The 18,526-nt window shown below is 39.1% G+C and overlaps 1 protein-coding gene across 1 annotated transcript in view; it reads left to right on the top strand.

The window, feature by feature from the left end:
- The window catches only part of PTPN9 (protein tyrosine phosphatase non-receptor type 9), a 29,929-nt gene extending 20,363 nt beyond the window's left edge, over positions 1-9,566 (top strand). The window contains exons 5-13 of the mRNA XM_077264072.1: positions 3,576-3,681; positions 4,588-4,698; positions 4,985-5,307; positions 5,695-5,785; positions 6,201-6,270; positions 6,942-7,020; positions 7,105-7,255; positions 8,223-8,430; positions 8,598-9,566. Coding sequence (XP_077120187.1) covers positions 3,576-3,681; positions 4,588-4,698; positions 4,985-5,307; positions 5,695-5,785; positions 6,201-6,270; positions 6,942-7,020; positions 7,105-7,255; positions 8,223-8,430; positions 8,598-8,764 — 1,306 coding nt within the window. The 3' untranslated portion in view covers positions 8,765-9,566. The remainder of the gene's footprint in view (positions 1-3,575; positions 3,682-4,587; positions 4,699-4,984; positions 5,308-5,694; positions 5,786-6,200; positions 6,271-6,941; positions 7,021-7,104; positions 7,256-8,222; positions 8,431-8,597) is intronic.
- Positions 9,567-18,526: the final 8,960 nt, after the last annotated feature.

Raw genomic sequence — 18,526 nt, 5'->3', positions numbered from 1 at the left:
TGGGGGACACCGGATGTGGATCTCATGGCCTCGAGGCTCAACAACAAGGTTCCCCAGTTCATTGCCCGATCCCGCGATCCTTGCGCCATCGGGGCAGATGCTCTGATCTTGTCGTGGCATTGGTTCCAGCTGCCATACATATTTCCGCCTCTTCCTCTGCTCCCGAGAGTCATCAAGAAGATCAGGGCAGAGGGGAGACCGGTGATCCTCGTCACGCCGAACTGGCCATGCCGAGCATGGTACGCGGAACTCGTCCAAATGGTCGCCGACGTCCCCTGGCAGCTTCCAGATCGCATGGATCTTCTCTCACAGGGCCCAATTTGCCACCAGAACTCCGGGGCCCTGTCTTTGACGGCGTAGCCGTTGAATCCTGGATTTTAGCCCAAGCCGTATTCTCTCCAGGGGTTTCTTCTACCATGATTCGCGCTAGGAAACCCGTATCCATGCGCATTTATCATCGCACCTGGCGCATCTTCTTTTCATGGTGCAATGCCCATGGACGTTCTCCTCTGTTTTTTTCCATTCCGTCCATTCTGGAGTTTCTCTAATCAGGTTTAAGTCAGGCCTTGCCCTAAGCTCGCTCAAGGGACAAGTGTCTGCATTGTCTGTTCTATTCCAACGAAAGATCGCTTCCAGACTGCCGGTAAAGACTTTCATCCAAGGAGTCTCCCGGGTGGTCCCTCCCTATAGAATGCCTTTGGCTTCATGGGATCTTAACTTGGTTCTCGGAGTTCTTCAGGAGGCCCCTTTCGAACCATTGCAGGACATCTCTCTCACCCTCCTTTCTTGGAAGGTGGTCTTTCTCGTGGCGATTACGTCAATCAGGAGAGTTTCTGAGTTGACGTCTCTCTCTTGCCGACCCCCTTTCCTGATTTTTCACCCAGACAAGGTAGTTTTGAGAACCTCTCTCTCTTTCCTACCTAAAGTCGTCTCCTCCTTTCATCTAAATGAGGACATTGTCTTGCCGTCATTCTGTCCGGCGCAAACCCATCGTATCGAGAAGGCTCTCCATACTATCGATGTGGTTAGAGCTCTTCGGTGGTACATATCTCGCACGGCTCCCTTCCGTAAGTCGGATGTCCTGTTCGTGCTTCCGGAGGGACATAGGAAAGGTCTAACCGCCTCAAAGGCCACTCTAGCCAAGTGGATTCGCTCCACTATTCAGGAATCCTACCACGTCAGGAACGCCTCTGTCCCAGCAGGGATTAAGGCGCATTCGACTCGGTCGGTCGGTGCTTCTTGGGCCATTCGGCACCAGGCTTCAGCACAACAGCTTTGTAAAGCTGCGACTTGGTCCAGTCTGCATACTTTCACGAAAAACTATCACGTTCATGCCCAGACTTCGGCAGACGCTGCCCTTGGCAGGCGCATTCTGCAGACAGCGGTACCTCAGTAAGCCAGTGGTACATGGGGTTTAGCAGTGCAATTGCTCCCCACCCAGGGACTGCTTTAGGACGTCCCATGGTCCTGTGTCCCCCAATGAGGCGTAGGAGAAAAGGAGATTTTTGTGTACTCACCGTAAAATCTTTTTCTCCGAGCCAATCATTGGGGGACACAGCACCCACCCTGTTAGCCTATCGGCTGGTTGTTATTGTGGTTTGTTCCTCAGTTTTTGACATAGTTTACTTGTCTGTTTTTTCTTATACTCCTACTGCTTTACTACCGAACTGGGTCGTTACTGGCCAGTCAAGGGGTGTATACTGCAGAGGAGGAGTTAATTCTTTGTGTTTACTTAGTGTCCTCCTAGTGGCAAACAGCATAACCCCCATGGTCCTGTGTCCCCCAATGATTGGCTCAGAGAAAAAGATTTTACGGTGAATACACAAAAATCTCCTTTTTACCAAACAGCACAGTGAGTATCTGTAGCCCTATATACAGGCCAAGTCACCGATTCCAAGATTGTAGACACCTGTGATGCTAGTTAGTGGACACACCTTGATTTAACATGTCCCTTTTGTCACATTATTTTCAGGGGTACCATCATTTCTGTCCAGGCCTATTTCATGAGTTTTATTTTTTTTTTAATTCGGTGGAAGCATGGTTGAAAAGCAATGTCTGACTTTCATTTTTTCATTTTCATAGATTTTTTTTATTTATTATTACTTTTGTCAGATTCAAGTTATTTCTGTGACCATTGTGGCTTTTTATGTCATTAAACAAAGGGTACCAACAATTTTGACCACATGTGTAGGTGTATGTCTACTACTATTTCTTTTGTCAAAACTAAATGTATTTTTCTTGAAGTCTTGGAATTCAAGTGAACCTGATAGCGAGTGCATGCTGCCCGATCCATCGGCATCATGTATCAGACACTGTTTGATTTCAGCCAGGTATGTTTGACTCTGAATGGTTGTGGCATTTCAGAGAACGTAATTTAATAGCCTCTGAGGACCAAACAACGCTGGAGACTAGATGGATAGGCGGCTCTCCCTTCCCTGGATAGACAGTTCTCTGCTTTTATGCGTTTTATAGGGAGAGACCTGTCAATCCAGGGCAGCGGAGCACGGAGAAGCCACCAGGGACACGGATGTCCAACCAGTCTCCATCGTGGCTTGGTCCCTGGCAGCTAGTAAAGTATGTTTTTCTCTAAAAGTAGTCAAACATACCTGGCTGAGATCATACAACCAGTGCCTGGTACATGCTGCCCATGGATCGAGCAACACGTATCAGCGGTCAGGCTCACTTTAAGTTCAAGTGTATGATGTACATAATAAAGGTAGAAAATAGCCTGTTATGTAACTACCAAACTAAAGGAAACACTATTGTAAACTAATAAACATAGGGCTTTCCACAACTTTCCTCTGTAAGGCTATGTACCCAGAGAGGTATTTGACCAGTTTTTCAAGTGGAAAACACTTGGGGGAAGTGCTCATTTTTTGGAGGAGTTTGTCCCTGAAGCATTATTTGCAGTTTGAAGCAGTTTATTTTAGTATTTCTTCCAGAAAGTGCCATGCATTTATTTTTTAAAACCTCTCCAGGAAATAAAAAAAAAAAGCATCCAAAAGCTCCTCGTATGAACAGCAAAGTGGATTGCCCATAGAAATAAATAGGAAGAGTTATTTTTTTACGTAATGATTGAGGAGTATATTGGTGAGGATCCACTCAAAAAAGAACTCAGTGTGAACATAGCCCAACAATATGGTGGCTTGCGTAGATTCTATACATGCATTTTATTAGGGAACATTCTATCCTAAATCATTCTGACAAGGTGATTTGTTCCTGAACGCAGAAAGATCTCTGAAGTTGAATTCCACCATTCTTTAGGTGTGTCACGTTTTGATATTTTATGTCTGTTATCCCCTTTATCAAATCTTGAGATACATAGTGCTGAGCAACAGACGTAAAAAGCATTTTCTACATGATGGTGAGATGGTAACTGTCAAGGATACACCAATTTTACTTAAGTGTTTCCTTCATTTTGATGGTTAAAAGAGTAACATATTGTCTTGCCAGCATTCAGCTCACTCTCTCCCCATTAGCACTTACAGTTTGGGGATCAGAGCGATTAGTATTACATTATCCGAGTGCTACATGTTTGTTCAGTTCTAGACTAGCATAGTGCACTCTCGCTGCAGTGTCGACACACAGAGAAATGGCCTGGTGTTTGTCTATGATATGGGGGGCAGTCAGTACAGCAACTTTGAGCTGGAATTAAGCAAGAAGATCTTGAGCCTGCTGAGGGTGAGTGTGTTTTCCATTCATCCATTTGCCCTGCTATACATAACCATTATTCCAATTCTTGGCTAGGGCTTTCATTCATCCAAATTTTCCATAAACTTTCATAGCTTTTGCCAGTTTGGACATCTGGTCCATCTGTAATATTAGAAATGTTTCCTTTGGGTTACATTGTCTATGAAAACCCCATATAGTAAACCCCTGAAATGGCAAAGTTGTAGTCATCACTAGCACAGCTCACCTATACTAAAGGGAAGCTGTCACCAAAAAATGACCTATTGTTTTAAATCAGGTTTTATTTATTTATTTTTTATTAAGTGTATTACAAAAATTGCTATAAAAAAATCTTGCAATTCTCACACTGATCACTTTTGAATTTTTAAATTCTATCTTCCTGTTGTTTCAGGAAACAACACATGTACAAAGCCACAGTGGTTAAATCCCAACCCTATCTTTTTTATTAAAGTGACGAATTAACCTATGCAAAGGTGAGAGAGCAGGGTCAACTATGATATGACCTATTGTGATAGGTGGATCCTGTTTTATCACCTGGGTATAGAGGTGTTACCTGTTATAATCCTGCCTCTGATGATAAGGAGCCTGGTAAAAACTCTTCTTCTAAAGACAGGAAGTATGAGTCTAGAAAAGTCTGTGGCCAATGTGAGAATTGTAAGCTTACAAATTTTGTTTCTTATATTTTTAATTTTAAATAAATTGTAATAAGAAAAAAATTGCCAATTTATTTTAAAAACAATGTCATTTTCTGATAGCTTCCCATTTTTCTCCACTGACAAAAATCCTAAGTCTACTTACAAAGTTCTTAATATAATCCTATTGTACTCCCCCTGCCAAAGCACAATGAAGAAGCTAACCGTTACCTGTATGTGAGCAGTGTCTGTGTTCTTATGTCAGGGTGCATTTCCTGCTCGTCTAAAGAAAGTCCTGATCGTTTCTCCTCCAGTCTGGTTCAGAGTACCATACTCTATCATCAGTCTGCTTCTTAAGGAAAAGTTAAGAGAGAGGGTAAGTCTGGATTACTACTACATTGTTATATATGGTACTCCCGTACTTTATGAAAGGGAACCTGTCGGGTGATTTCAGGCTGCCCAAACCATGAGGAAACCCTAATTTACCAATATTTCACAGTATAAATCTATAACTTAGTAACTTCTCAAATATTTTTCTTTATGGTCTTTGTTCCAATTTTTAGATATTTTTAGAACAATTTTTAGATATCTTTGGAAATAAGTGCTTGAACTAAAAGCGTTGTGTTCCATAAGTTTAATTGGCAATGTTATCCATCCTTTAGGTGCACATGGTGAGCATGAGTGAACTTTTGGAGCACTTGCCTGCACAGTGTCTTCCTGAATCTCTAGGTGGTTTACTACCATGGGATCCTGGTTCATGGAATTGTCTTCTCCTCCCTGCCCGTGCCGGTAAACCAGATCCTCTAGATGAGGTGGTACTGGTACTGGCAGACGGGCAAAGAGGGAGTGTACATAAACCAATGGTGGGAAGCATGACTTTGTCTCAGCTGAAGGAGCATACCAACTCATTGGGAAGGCGAGGAATCTATGACGAATATGAAGCGATAAGGAATGAACAACCAGAGGGCACTTTCTTAGCTTCACTGTAAGTGTTAATTGGGTCCAAAATGTACAGGAGCAATCAAAATTATTCAACCACCTTTGCAAATTAGGTTTATTAGCAACATTTACAAACTTTCTGCTATTTTCAATAACTCAATGAAACAAGAACAATGAAAATAGCGTAACACAACTAATATAAGTGATTTCTCCATTTATTCCCAAAATGCCACATTTAATGACTACTTCTATCTCAGAATGATTCAACAATCGTCTTTAGTCATTTTGATTGCAACTGTATATATAGTATACAAACTATTCAAATATTTTTATGAAAACTATTCTATGTAAGTGAAAATAGTTGTTACATTTCTCAGGAGTGATAGGTTTGCATTTCATTTAACAACTCTCACTGTTTTGTTTTTAACTTTAGGGCCGTCGTGAACCGTGATCGAAATCGTTACGGTGACGTTCCATGTCTAGACCAAACAAGAGTCAAATTAAAACGTGTCAACTGGCATGATGTAATTATCATTTTATAATTATATTAGACTACTGATGATTGGGACTAAATATACAATAAAGAACATTGCACCAAATAGTCCATATTCTTCTTTTATGTATTTTGTAATGTTGTAGTATTTGCTGATGTTAGATCATTTTAATTATAAAAATTGAAATTAGTGATGAAGGGTAAATTATACATTTTATATAATGGCATGTAAAAAACAGCATGAATAACTATTGCTTATAGTGTGTGCCCAATAAAAGGGTTGTATAAGTATTGTCTAAAATGAACACTATAGTTACTTGCTAATATATACAGTGTGTCTTATGAAGAGTAAGGAGAATAACAATGCACTGAGGCTAAACCAAAACTTATATGAGTGATACTAAAATACAGAATTATACTGCTCACCTGTTTACTTTAACTTTTAGCGCTCGGACTATATAAATGCCAGTTTTATGGATGGATACTTACAGAAGAATATGTACATTGGAACCCAAGGTACTGAATAAAGTTTCTATGTTTGTGGATGTAGTAGGAGATGGTTGCAGTGATGGGTGACACTGTTTCAGTAATGTTATGCTTATACCTCCAATCTCAAAGTCGTCATCTCCATGTGATAAAAATGGTGCCCACTAAAGTAAATGCCTTCATATTTGGAGCTGCTCTTTACTCTGGCTATTAGAGAGAGTCAGATAAAAATGCATTGGTATACCCTATTTAGTAATTAAATGGTAGCTTGTTGTACAGTGATGGGATGTGGGATGACTGTTCTTTGGTATTAATGTAAAATAATGGGAGTTGTAGTATTTACATTATGTGATAAAAGTGACATATGGAATGTAGAATAAGGCCAATCGCTGACTGCAGTGGTGGCCAGCATGTCACCGCCATAGCCAGTGATTGGCTGCAGCGGTCACATGTCTGTCCAGACGGAATAGGACGTAAAGAGACCTGGGATACCTCAGAATGAGAGCAGCGGGGGAATGGTGAGGTATTAATGCTTTCATTATATCATGCTACTATTAGGTTGTTTTTTTTTTTAATCTAAGTGGTCAGACAACCCCCATAAGGACTCCAGTGTATAGAAAATATTGTAAATATGTGTCTGGACTGGTAAATTAGTTAGAATTATATGTATCAGTGCTACATAAATGTAAGTGTTCCTTCAGGACCTATGGAAAATACATTCCAGGATTTTTGGCAAATGATCTGGGAGCAGAATGTGCTGGTGATTGTCATGACTACACGGTGAGTTAATTCAGATGATGTTTGAGAACATTGTGAATATTTGTACATTCATTTTTCTTTTCTACTACTTCTTTTATGGAATAGCGTTGAGGAGGGTGGTCATCGCAAGTGTGGTCAGTATTGGCCACTTTCCCAAGGATCTATAGCCTCATATGGAGCGATGATGGTCACAAACAAAGCTGCTGAGAACCACCAACATTACCGAAGGACTACTCTGGACATCGGCACTCGCCAGGTATTGCTGTCCTCATCTGAAGTTATTGGAGGCACTGTGGTTTGGTTCATGGTCTTATTCTGTCGTTACCGATCTGATGTCACACAAATTAGTTTGATTTTTTTTTTTTTTTTACAATTGTTACAGTCCAAAAATGTAAAATAAGTGGAGCACGTTCCCTGATACATGATGAGGACCTATGACAATACATTAGCCTACTGATTATTGTAAAGCAAAAAATACTGTAACTGTCAGTCAACATAACTATATACTTGTTCAAAATTGCAAACTTTATTGATACAGAAAAAAACAGTTGCTAAAAAAGGCTATTAAGACACCCCATTGAAAACCCATTAAGGCAAGATGGTCATATTTAGAGATCCAACAATTGCATGATTTATCAACAATCGCAATAAATGCAGAAATATATCGGTGAATACAAAATAATAGGAACTACAAAAAAAATTACTGTTCATTGTATTCACAATGTAGAAATACTTGAGTATATTCTCACAAAGGATCATGAAATCATAATTGTTCTACCATACATAAAGTATACTAATCACATGTGTAATGGCTCACTATAATAGAAGGACCAAGTGACACACACTACCCAGTACCCTACAAAAACAAGTGTTTTAATCAGCAGCCCCAGTCATTCCTATATATTGTACTTTGATTGGAGTGGCATCCCATATTTTTCACAATTATTCAATTCGGCTGGGGGATTCAGGACCCTGCATTGTAGTGATTGGTGGAGGTTTCAGCCTCGAGAAACCCAGGAGTTTCTCACTTATTCAAGGGGAAGGTTTACGTGTCTTTTGTAGGAAATCCCTTTTAGTTATTTTAGATTTGTAGTATTTTTCATTACTAATTAATTGGTTAACCTTCGTTTCCAATCATTAAAACAAAATGATATCAACGCCATTGATAAATCTTCATTCTTTATGTCTTTCACTTGATAACATCAATATGTCTCATTCTTTAGGGTCGAGAAAGGAGGCAGATCAGTCACCTGCAGTTCCTAAGCTGGCCAGACTTTGGGGTTCCCAGCTCTGCTGCCGCTCTTATTAATTTTAGAGATGCTGTAAAGAAGGAACAGAGAAGACTGGTCAATGAGCTTGGAAACCAGTGGAAAGGTCCAGCAGGCGGCCCTCCAATTGTGGTACATTGCAGTGCAGGAATCGGAAGGACAGGTACTGGGCCAGACAGCAGTACCACTCGATGATGGCGCCATTGGAAATAAATGTTAAAAGGATGTATTGTTTAGAATTAGTAAAGCTTCCGACCCAGATATGTGGCAAAAACCACAACAATTGTGACAAAATAAAACCTAACGTTAAATATTTTCTCCTTCCCCCAGGCACATTCTGTACATTGGATATCTGCTTGTCCCAAATAGAAGACGTGGGCACCTTGAACATTCAGCAGACGGTGAGAAGAATGCGGAAACAGAGAGCACTGAGTATACAGACTCCAGAGCAGTACTTCTTCTGTCACATGGCCATTTTAGAACATTTTGGGAGCTGACACAAGAACCTTGCCATACCGACCGGTGTCGCTTCCAATGTCAAAGAATGGAGGACCAACGTTAGGGGCTGAAGGCCTTAATTACCTATAGGTGCTGCGAAGGCAGATAAGGAATCCAAGTTTATGGCTCCTTTGTAAAGCAATAACGCTATGCTATTTGTAACCGAGAATCACACAGTATAAAACTCCAGGCACATTTCCTTGTTACATGTGCACCATACAAGTATCTAAAACTGATTCCAAATAGTGCCATTACATAATCGTTACTGTAATCAGTTCAAGAATAGACAGTTTATTAAAATATATGCATGTGGACACCTAAACTTTCCTACAAATACTGTACACAAATCCACACCGACACGGGTTTTAATGTAATGTTGAACCACCCATGCATTATATTATATAATACATTATTATTACTCCAGGTATTATATTATTATAGTCATATATATAAGGAAGCCAGTTGCATTCCAAAAAATATAAAGCATACTGTAAAAGTCTGGATCTGTGTCCTCCACAATGGAATCCTGCTTGTTTTCCTTACTCCCTCTTTTGCATAGATTTCGGTATATCCGCGGTTTTTCGATTATAAGCTATGACTTCGATCTCCATTCCTTCTGCAGAACAATGCAATAATGTAGACAGAGAGAGAATATATATCATTCAAGGCATTCAAAAAACGGAGTCCGGCGTTGGATTCCTGCTTTTGACAGTCAGCGACGTGTCCTGCGTCCATAGGCTTCCATTATAGCCTACGACGGACATTGCAGGATCTGTCGCTGGGTGTTTTTCCGACATTCACAAAAAAAAACGTTTCAAGCTGCGTTGCCTCTGTCCAATGGACAGACAAATTAAGACGGATCCATCATATAACGGATGAAACGTGTGGCCATCCGTCACAATCCGTCGCTAATACAAGTCTATGAGAAAAAACGGATCCAGCACCAACATTTACTGGATCCGTTTTTTTCACAAATCGACGGATTGTGACGGAAACAAAAAGACTGAAGTGTGAAAGAGGCCTTGTGAATTATCTCGGCTGCAAATGTATCACAGACCTGAAAATAGACTATTTGTACATGTCTTTTACTTCTGTGTTGTAATCCAATGGGACCAATCGAATACACAAGGCTATGAGATGTGAAAGCTATGGCTGATATCAAGTGGTGAGGCAGATGCAGACAGGTTTTTAGGAATGCAATGACATGTAATTTCTGGCAAAATGACCTGTACTGTCCTGGTTGCAGTTTAGGATGAGCAGTGGCGTAGAGGTGATACATGTGTACATATGTACAGACATTTAATCTTGCTTCTGATTCTAAATATGTAAATGTGGATGGATACACAATGCACATGACTTTTCTTAACTGGAAATGGATAACGATGTGACACAACAATCATTTTCATTATTGTCACCCCAAAAGTAAGACTCTAAAATATGAGAGACATGCCAAAATTAGACTAAATGCACCAAGTAAATTGGAGTGGTTCATTCTGGATAATTTGGTGCCTCTTTAGACATATTTTTGCATACATTTATTGATTTGGCTTACTTTTATGCCAAATTCCTCTGCCAGACTATTAACACATGATGTTGCATCTCAAGTCACACCGCCTTGCAAATAATACCAAACCCCTTTACAATTAAACCATGCCCCTAGTAAAGCAAGGTGCAAAAAGGTTAAAACCATAAGGCATGTATGACAGTGATACAGTGCAAAATTTGTCAGATTTCTGGCTAAATTCCACATTAATAATGTGATTATGCTATGAAAGGCAAAGTTCTGAAAACTGGTGGTCCAGAATGATTTTATTATTTGCTTAAAGGGAATGTCAGCAGGCTTTTGTCACTTAATCTGAGAGCTGTATAATGTAGAGACAGAAACCCTGATTCCAGCGATGTATCAATTACTTAGTCGCTTGCTATAGCTTCATAATCTCCTGTTGATAAATTGATATTCTCATTAGAGGACTATAGTAGACCTGCTGCCAGGTAGTCCTCCATATTCATGAGCTCTGTAGAACTCTGCCTCCACCACTGATTGGCAGCTTTCTGCTTATGCACAGTGTACACAGAAAGCTGTCACTCAGTGGTGTAGGTGAGGTTATATGTAGTTCAGATAACTGCTTGATCTGCAGCAGAGAAAATAGTGATTTTATCATTATATCAAAACGATATTAAGCAGCTCGGTAGGTGACACAACGCTGGAATCAGAGTTTCTGCCCCTACATTAAGCTGCACTCAGATGGGGGTAACAATACCTGGTGACAGATTTCCTTTGAAGAGACAAGTCAAGAGAGCCGATGACTTCTTTAAGATGTGCACTGCTGTTTGAATGTGCAGCATGAGCAACTATGAATCTAATTTTTGCATGCTCACCGATGTGTCCACGGTGCTGTTATGAACATATCACTACATTGCTGTGCAAACATCACGTCTGACTGCAGCCTACAGTGGAGAAGGTGCTGAGTAATATGTGCCAACATAATGAGCGCTAAAGTAAAAAATCACCACTCTCCCTTAAAGGGAATCTGTCACCACATTTGACCTATCTAAACTATTAATATGGACATACAGGTTATAGACTGCTGAAAACAGTCCTACCTATATGTCTCATATCAGATCCTTTTTGTGCATAAGTAATCTTTTATCACTTTTATATAAATGACTTCTTCCAGGCTATGGTGAGGATGCTGCCTGGAAGATAATCTGCTACCAGAGATTATTTTACATGAAGGGGAGTTACAAGTGTGATATGTAATGGTTACCAGTGTCATATGTAATGGCTGCGCTATGCTTTCCTGATCTCACTGCAGAGCTGTGTGAGGTAGACAGGGTTGCAATATTGTTGCAACACATCAGCACTCGCAGAGAAACATGTTTACAAGAGGACAAATTTAATGTCTCTTGTTCTGTGTTAGTTACTTGGCTCACACTGGTAACTCCCCATTCATGCAAAATAAGCTCTGGAGGCAGAGTTATCTCCAGGCACCATCCACCTCATAGCCTGGAAGAGGTCATTTATATGTAGTGAAAATCGATGATTTCTCAACAAGGCATAATTTATGAGACCTACAGGTATGACTTTTTTCAGCAGTCTATAACATGTATGCCCATAATAATAGTTTATATAGGTCACATGTGGTGACAGATTCCCTTTAACCCTAGAACGCATACCCATAGAAATCTACACATTCACGCACCTGGGGCCTTTTAGGCCTGTTTACAATTATCATGGAATAACTCAAATAAAAATACTTTTCAAAGTTTATTGCAAAGTAAGGATGCATTCCCACTAGCGCAGGGGTCCGCCAGGACGGGATTCCGTAATGGATCTGACCTCCTGGTGACCCCAGCTAAGGCTGGCGGACGCATACCTGGGGCCTCGCAGGCCTGCCAGGTTACTTGTTTTCTATTTTCTGTAAAAGTACTTTAGTTAGAATTTTGAGACTCTAGGTATTCCTCAGGTATATAGTTGTTAGTAATTTCCAGTTGTTCATATATTTTTATGTTATAGGCATTTCGGTATAACAACCTTTTTTTGGGACTACCCCATATTCACGCACCTGGGGCCTTTTAGGCCTGTGTGCAAATAACACGGAATAACTCAAATAAAAATGCTTTTCAAAATTTATTTTACAATTGCAAGGTAAGGATGCATTCCAACTAGCACTGGGGTCCGCCAGGAGGGGATCCGTAATGGATCTGACCTCCTGGTGACCCCAGCTAAGGCTGGCGGAATCCCGCCATTCCGTCAGCCTTAGCTGGAGTTACCAGGAGGTCAGATCCATTATGGATCCCCTTCTGGCGAACCCCAGCGCTACTGGGAACACAGCCTAAGATGTGTATATTTAAAAATATAATTATATGCATAAAACAACAAAAAAGTATGTAAACGGGCATGCCAAATATAGGCATTCTATATGCACTTTTTTAATGAAAACATTTTTTGGTTGTAGCAAACTTGGTGCAGGAATATTTATTTGTAACTTTACATATTCCCCCGACAATTCTCGCATATTATTTTTTCGGCTGAATGTTCCTTGCATACATTTTGTCCGCAAGTAGAACAGAAACGCTCCGATTTTCTTTCCTTCTTTGCTGGACAAATATAGCAGCGCTTTCTTTTTTTTTCTCTGCTCTGGATGTACCAGAAAGCGTATTCCACATCGGATCATTGCCTCCGTAATTTGCCTTGATAAGCATATCATGCTGCTTCTCTCCATCATAGTAGGCATCAAAAGTTCATAACAAAGTTCTGTCAAAAATAGACGTCTCTTGTCTTTCCTGTTAGCATGGAATTCTGGATTAGTTTGACAATAAACAATGTAGCTATTGAGGGCTGACACATCAAGGATATTGGAAAAAAGGGCAACAGGCCAACGTTTAGTCTGCATTTTGCAGGAATACTCTCCAATCATTTCGGCCATCTTGTCGACACCTCCTTTTGTCTTATTATAATGCAGTATGATTTCAGATCACATGACCATGTTGTCATGCAGAATCCACACTCTTCCCAGCAATAGCAGAGTCATAAAAGTTCTTCCCCAGCAACAATACAGACAAAAAGACTGAGTATCACATGTAAACCTAGTACAGGCCTAAAAGGCCCCAGGTGCGTGAATATGGGGTAGTCCCCAAAAAAGGTTGTTATACCGAAATGTCCGTAACATAAAAATATATGAATAACTGGAAATTACTAACAACTATATACCTGAGGATTACCTAGATTTTCAAAATTCTAACCAAAGTACTTTTACAGAAAATAGAAAACAAGTAACCTGGCAGGCCTGCGAGGCCCCAGGTATGCGTTCTAGGGTACAAATGTCTCAGCATTTTTCTTCCCTAAATCCTACGAATTAGGTATGAAATCTAGAGTAAGTGTAACTAACTGGAAATCGGGAAAGATTGTGATCGGTACGTATTTTAATATTTATGCTACTTAAATACATAATTAAGATGGATTAGAGGGAACAAAATTGCCAAAGTTTATATGATAAGATTCCACAGTTTTAGGTACAATGAATGTGGTAATAAGGGTCTCTGTGCTGCTAAACCATGTATTTGGACCAATTATGGTCCTCAAAATTACATAATTAACTGAGAGAACTTGGGAGCATCTGTATAGGATGGATCTATAGGACCCAGGGGTAATCTTTTGATATAATATATGCTTTCCTTGCCAGATAATCTATTTAGTGTTGGGAACAAGGGGTGAGTGGACCCTTGGATGTTTGGGTTTGAGCCAACTTTAGTCCAAAGTTTGGTTCGGGTACCAGAACTCTACCCAAACTGGAAGCCGAACCTCATAGAATTCAATGGGGCCCCTAACTTTGGTGCAGTAAAATGGTCGTAGTTAGGGCTAGCGTGCTGCAAAAGTCTCTCTCTCAAAAGGACTTCCGGGACGTCCGTTTGCAGTTCAGCACCGGACACTAGGTGTCCGAAACGAAACCTCAAACTCTACAGTTCGGGTTCACTGATCTCAACCTCAAAATATAAGAACCTCATCAGAAAGCATTGTACTATCAGGCCACTTTATCTCTAGAGCAGCATTATTCATATATCTACCTTTTGTGGGGCCTGCATCGGGACATTTGTTAGGAAACAATGGACAGAAGATGTTGCTGCCAGTTGCTCCAGTGCCTGTATAACCTCATCCCTGGATGCTTATTGCACTTGCTCCACAGTATGGCCTGCTCAGTACATGACCATACTGCTCCTGCCGTGTACTGTGCTTGGTTGTTTGAGCTCCACTCCAGATAATAGCACTGGTCCAGACCCGCATGTCCCTATATGATTCACTAATGAAATTTTCACTAGTAGTATCGTGAGCAGCACACTGACCCATGGACCCATAAGGATGCAGATTTAAGTTCAAGATCAGCTTCCAGATCCAATTGGAGATAAAATTGTTAATCCATTAAAAAGATAAACAAATTGAAAAAATAAAATAAATGAAGGGGGTCATCTCGGTGGAACGTATGTGTTTTGAATGTCAAAAGTTCTTAATCCAGATATGAATGCCGATTTCACACTCCTGTGTACAGAACGACTGACATTGAGATGTACTGGTCCTTACTCTAAGGTTTACCAGTAGATCAGAATATACTGTTGGGCCAATATTGACCTAGACGGAAATTAATAAAGTGCTATATAAATAGAATATGCTATGTAAATAATGCCATTATTTTATATACCTTATACATCTTTAGATTTTTGTTTTCTCATGAACCATTCCACAAGAAAAATCTGTATGTTTTAACATGTAGTTATATCAGTTTTTTTGTAAAATAATATGACCGCTAAACAAAAATATTAATGACGTTTTTAGCAGAACACAATCCAAGCTAAAAATTATTAAATAAAAATCATTGAAGGCGAGCCCGTTAGTGCTACTGTTCACAACTTCCATATTTTACTAGTGGCAGGACAGAATGAATCTCCAGTACATTACTTTTATCAGTATTATGAGATCTTGTATAATCACGGTTTGTATATTTTTATGCTGGAAAAAGTGACTGAAGCCTTTCTGGTTAATTGGCTGCTGTGTTGTATTGCAGGACATTTAATATCACATACTGCATGTAATTGTGTAAAATTACCTGTAAATCAGGCTCTGAAAATTCTCTTAATTTTGTTTCTGCAAGTTACACCACAATCTTTTGTAATTCTCTTGGTCTTTTTCTTTTTTTTTTTTTTTACTCTTTGCAAAAAAATGTTTCCTTGGAAAAGAAAAATATTTGATAATGTGCCTATATTGTCTTCATTCAAGCTAATTTTCCAGTTGTTTGATATGAAGTGCTTGAGTCATCATAATAAAAGTGTATCTTGCCGGTGTTTTCAAATAGGTTTTATTATGGGATTATTGTGTCAATGACTGATATACTGTATATTACACGGTTAGGTCCCCTTTACATGTCCGCTTAAAAAAATGTATGCGTATGATGTTTTTACTGCAATCTATGAAAACGTAGATACTCCAGCTCCAATAAAATGGTAGATTTCTTTATTAGTCCAACTTGTTAAAAACGGACAATCCTTACATCAATAATAAGACAGGTGATTATATGGATGAAGGCAACGCGTTTCGATCACGCAGGATCTTATTCATGCCTATATGGTTTCACTATTACAATGTTCCATTTGTAGCAATCCCGGACCAATCAAAAAAAATCAGAGAGTCACGTGACATCTCGAAAGGTCCTAAAGTATCGAGTGCACAGCAGTTATATGAGACATTGAGTGAAACTCAAAAAATATTACTTAAAATTACATTACATATAATATTAAAATATCAACAAAATTGATTAACAATAATGATATAAAATTTCATTCCTTTTGTTTAGACCTAAGGGGAAACAAGTATTCAAATTATACATCCAGAACGCCTCTCTGGTAAGTAGACGCCTTTTTGTGTCTCCCCCTCGTTTATTTGGATAGACTTTCTCAATACCCTGGACTTTAAGAGTTGTAATATCGCCATTGTGTATTACACTAAAGTGTTTAGAGACCATAGAGATATTTCTATTTGTATTATTATGGTTATTTGCGTCCCTAATATGTTCCGTGATACGCGTTTTTAATTTGCGTGTTGTACAGCCTACATATGACAGATTACAAGCTGTACAATCCACCTTGTAAATTACATTTTTTGTATGGCAGTTTATGAAGCTATTGATATTATAGTTTTTATTTCCTTCTGAATTTGAAAAGACACTGCCCAACTTAGTGTGCACACGTACTACATGCTGGTGTACCATACTTAAAAAAACCCTTGTATTGTAGCCATGTATTTGTATTGGATTTGGATGTATTTGTATTAGGGGCAATAATATCTCCGATGGTTTGTGCCCTTCTTGCCACTATGTTTATTCCATCTTTTAAAATGTTCATAAGGACATGATCTTCATATAGAATAGATAGTCTATTATTAATAATTTTTCTAATCTGTCCGAATTGGGAGCTAAATTGTAAACATACATGAGGTTTGGTATTATAATTTTTTCTCGCTGATTTTTTAGCTTCATTCGATATTAATAACTCATCTCTACTTTTTTTGTCTACAATTTTTGTGGCTCTATTTAATGACCACTCAGGATATTTACGGGCACTCAGTTTTTTTCTTATTTCCCCGAATTCTTTTATTTTTTCTCCTCTTTACTACAGTTTCGTTTTGATCTAATAAGTTCGCCTACCGGTATTGATTTTATTGTATGAGCCGGGTGATTACTAGTGGCATGCAGAATAGTATTTCCACTAACCGGTTTAACATGCGTTTTACTGGCGATATATTCATTGTCAATGCCATATAAATCCAAATCCAGAAATAATATGCTGTGATGGTTATGAACATAAGTGAACTTAATACCAAAGCTATTGTCATTGATATATTCCACAAATCCCGGTATGGCAGACACACTGCCCCCCCCCAAAATAATGAGGGTGTCATCAATGTATCTGCCATACCAGGAGATGTCACCAACAAAGGGATTCTCAGCTGAATATATGTATTTTTGTTCCCAATATGCCATGGTGAGATTGGCCAGGGATGGGGAGTATTTCGCCCCCATCGGTACTCCCGACTTTTGCACATATATCTCATCATCAATTGTGAAAATATTGTGTTTCATAAGAAAGAATAACCTGTAAAAGGAAATTAATCAAATCCTGGGAGTATTCTCCATATTCAATAAGATGAAGTTCTAAAGCTTCTATTGCTATATCATGTGGTATGCTTGTATACAAAGATACAACGTCGCAACTAAGCCACGTGTAATTATGCTTCCACTTTTTGTTTTTAAACATTTTTAAGACTTCTCTTGAGTCCTTGATATAGCCTGGCATTTTAGTCACCATGGGTTGTAAGAGAGAGTCCACCCATTCGCAGAGATGTTCAGACATAGACCCGATGCCTGATATTATGGGGCGCATCGCTGGAAAGCCATTGCTTTTGTGCACCTTCGGCGATGCCTGATATTATGGGGCGCATCGCTGGAAAGCCATTGCTTTTGTGCACCTTCGGGAGACCATATATAATAGGTAATTTAGGATATTGCACATAAATGTAGTCTGCCTGCTTTTTATTTAAAATTGCCAGGCTTAATCCATCTGCAATCAATTCAGCAATTTGTTCATTTATACGCTTAGTTGGATCTCCCTTTAATTTATCATAAGTTGCAGTATCTGACAAAAGTTCGTACATTTTTTCTCTGTATTTATCTTCATCCATAATGATTATTAGGCCGCCTTTATCACTTCTTTTTATGATGATATTTTTCATTTCTTTTAATTCATCTAATACTCTCCTTTGTTTTTGTGATAAATTATTGTGCATTTTTTAAAAATTAGGTTTAGAGTCCCGCAGGGCTTTAAGATCTTTTTCAATTAAATCTTGGAACCTGTCCATGCATTCCACCCTTGATTGTAGCGGATAGAAGTAGGGATTTTTAGTTTTAAATGTTGTTGATATATTTGTAGATCCCTCTAATGTCTCCTCCTGTTGCTCCTTTGATAGTTTTAATAAACAATTTAGAGCAACTTGTTCCTTGAAATCTAAATTCTCAAATTCATTATTATTAGTATTTGGTACATATTCTGATGTTGTATTATCATCTGAAAAAAAGTTTTTTTATTGTTAAAGAGATCTCAATGATTATTCGACGGATAGTGTCTATGAATAGGGAAAGTGGGAAAAACCATATAAATCACCCAAATCCATCCTTAAAAATAGCCGAGCTCGTCAAAGATCAGCCAATAAACCT

Source organism: Ranitomeya variabilis, chromosome 5 (genome assembly GCF_051348905.1).
Source record: "Ranitomeya variabilis isolate aRanVar5 chromosome 5, aRanVar5.hap1, whole genome shotgun sequence".
NCBI lineage: Eukaryota > Metazoa > Chordata > Amphibia > Anura > Dendrobatidae > Ranitomeya > Ranitomeya variabilis.
Note: the sequence above shows the minus strand (reverse complement) of the source record. Positions and strands in the feature narration are given on the sequence as shown.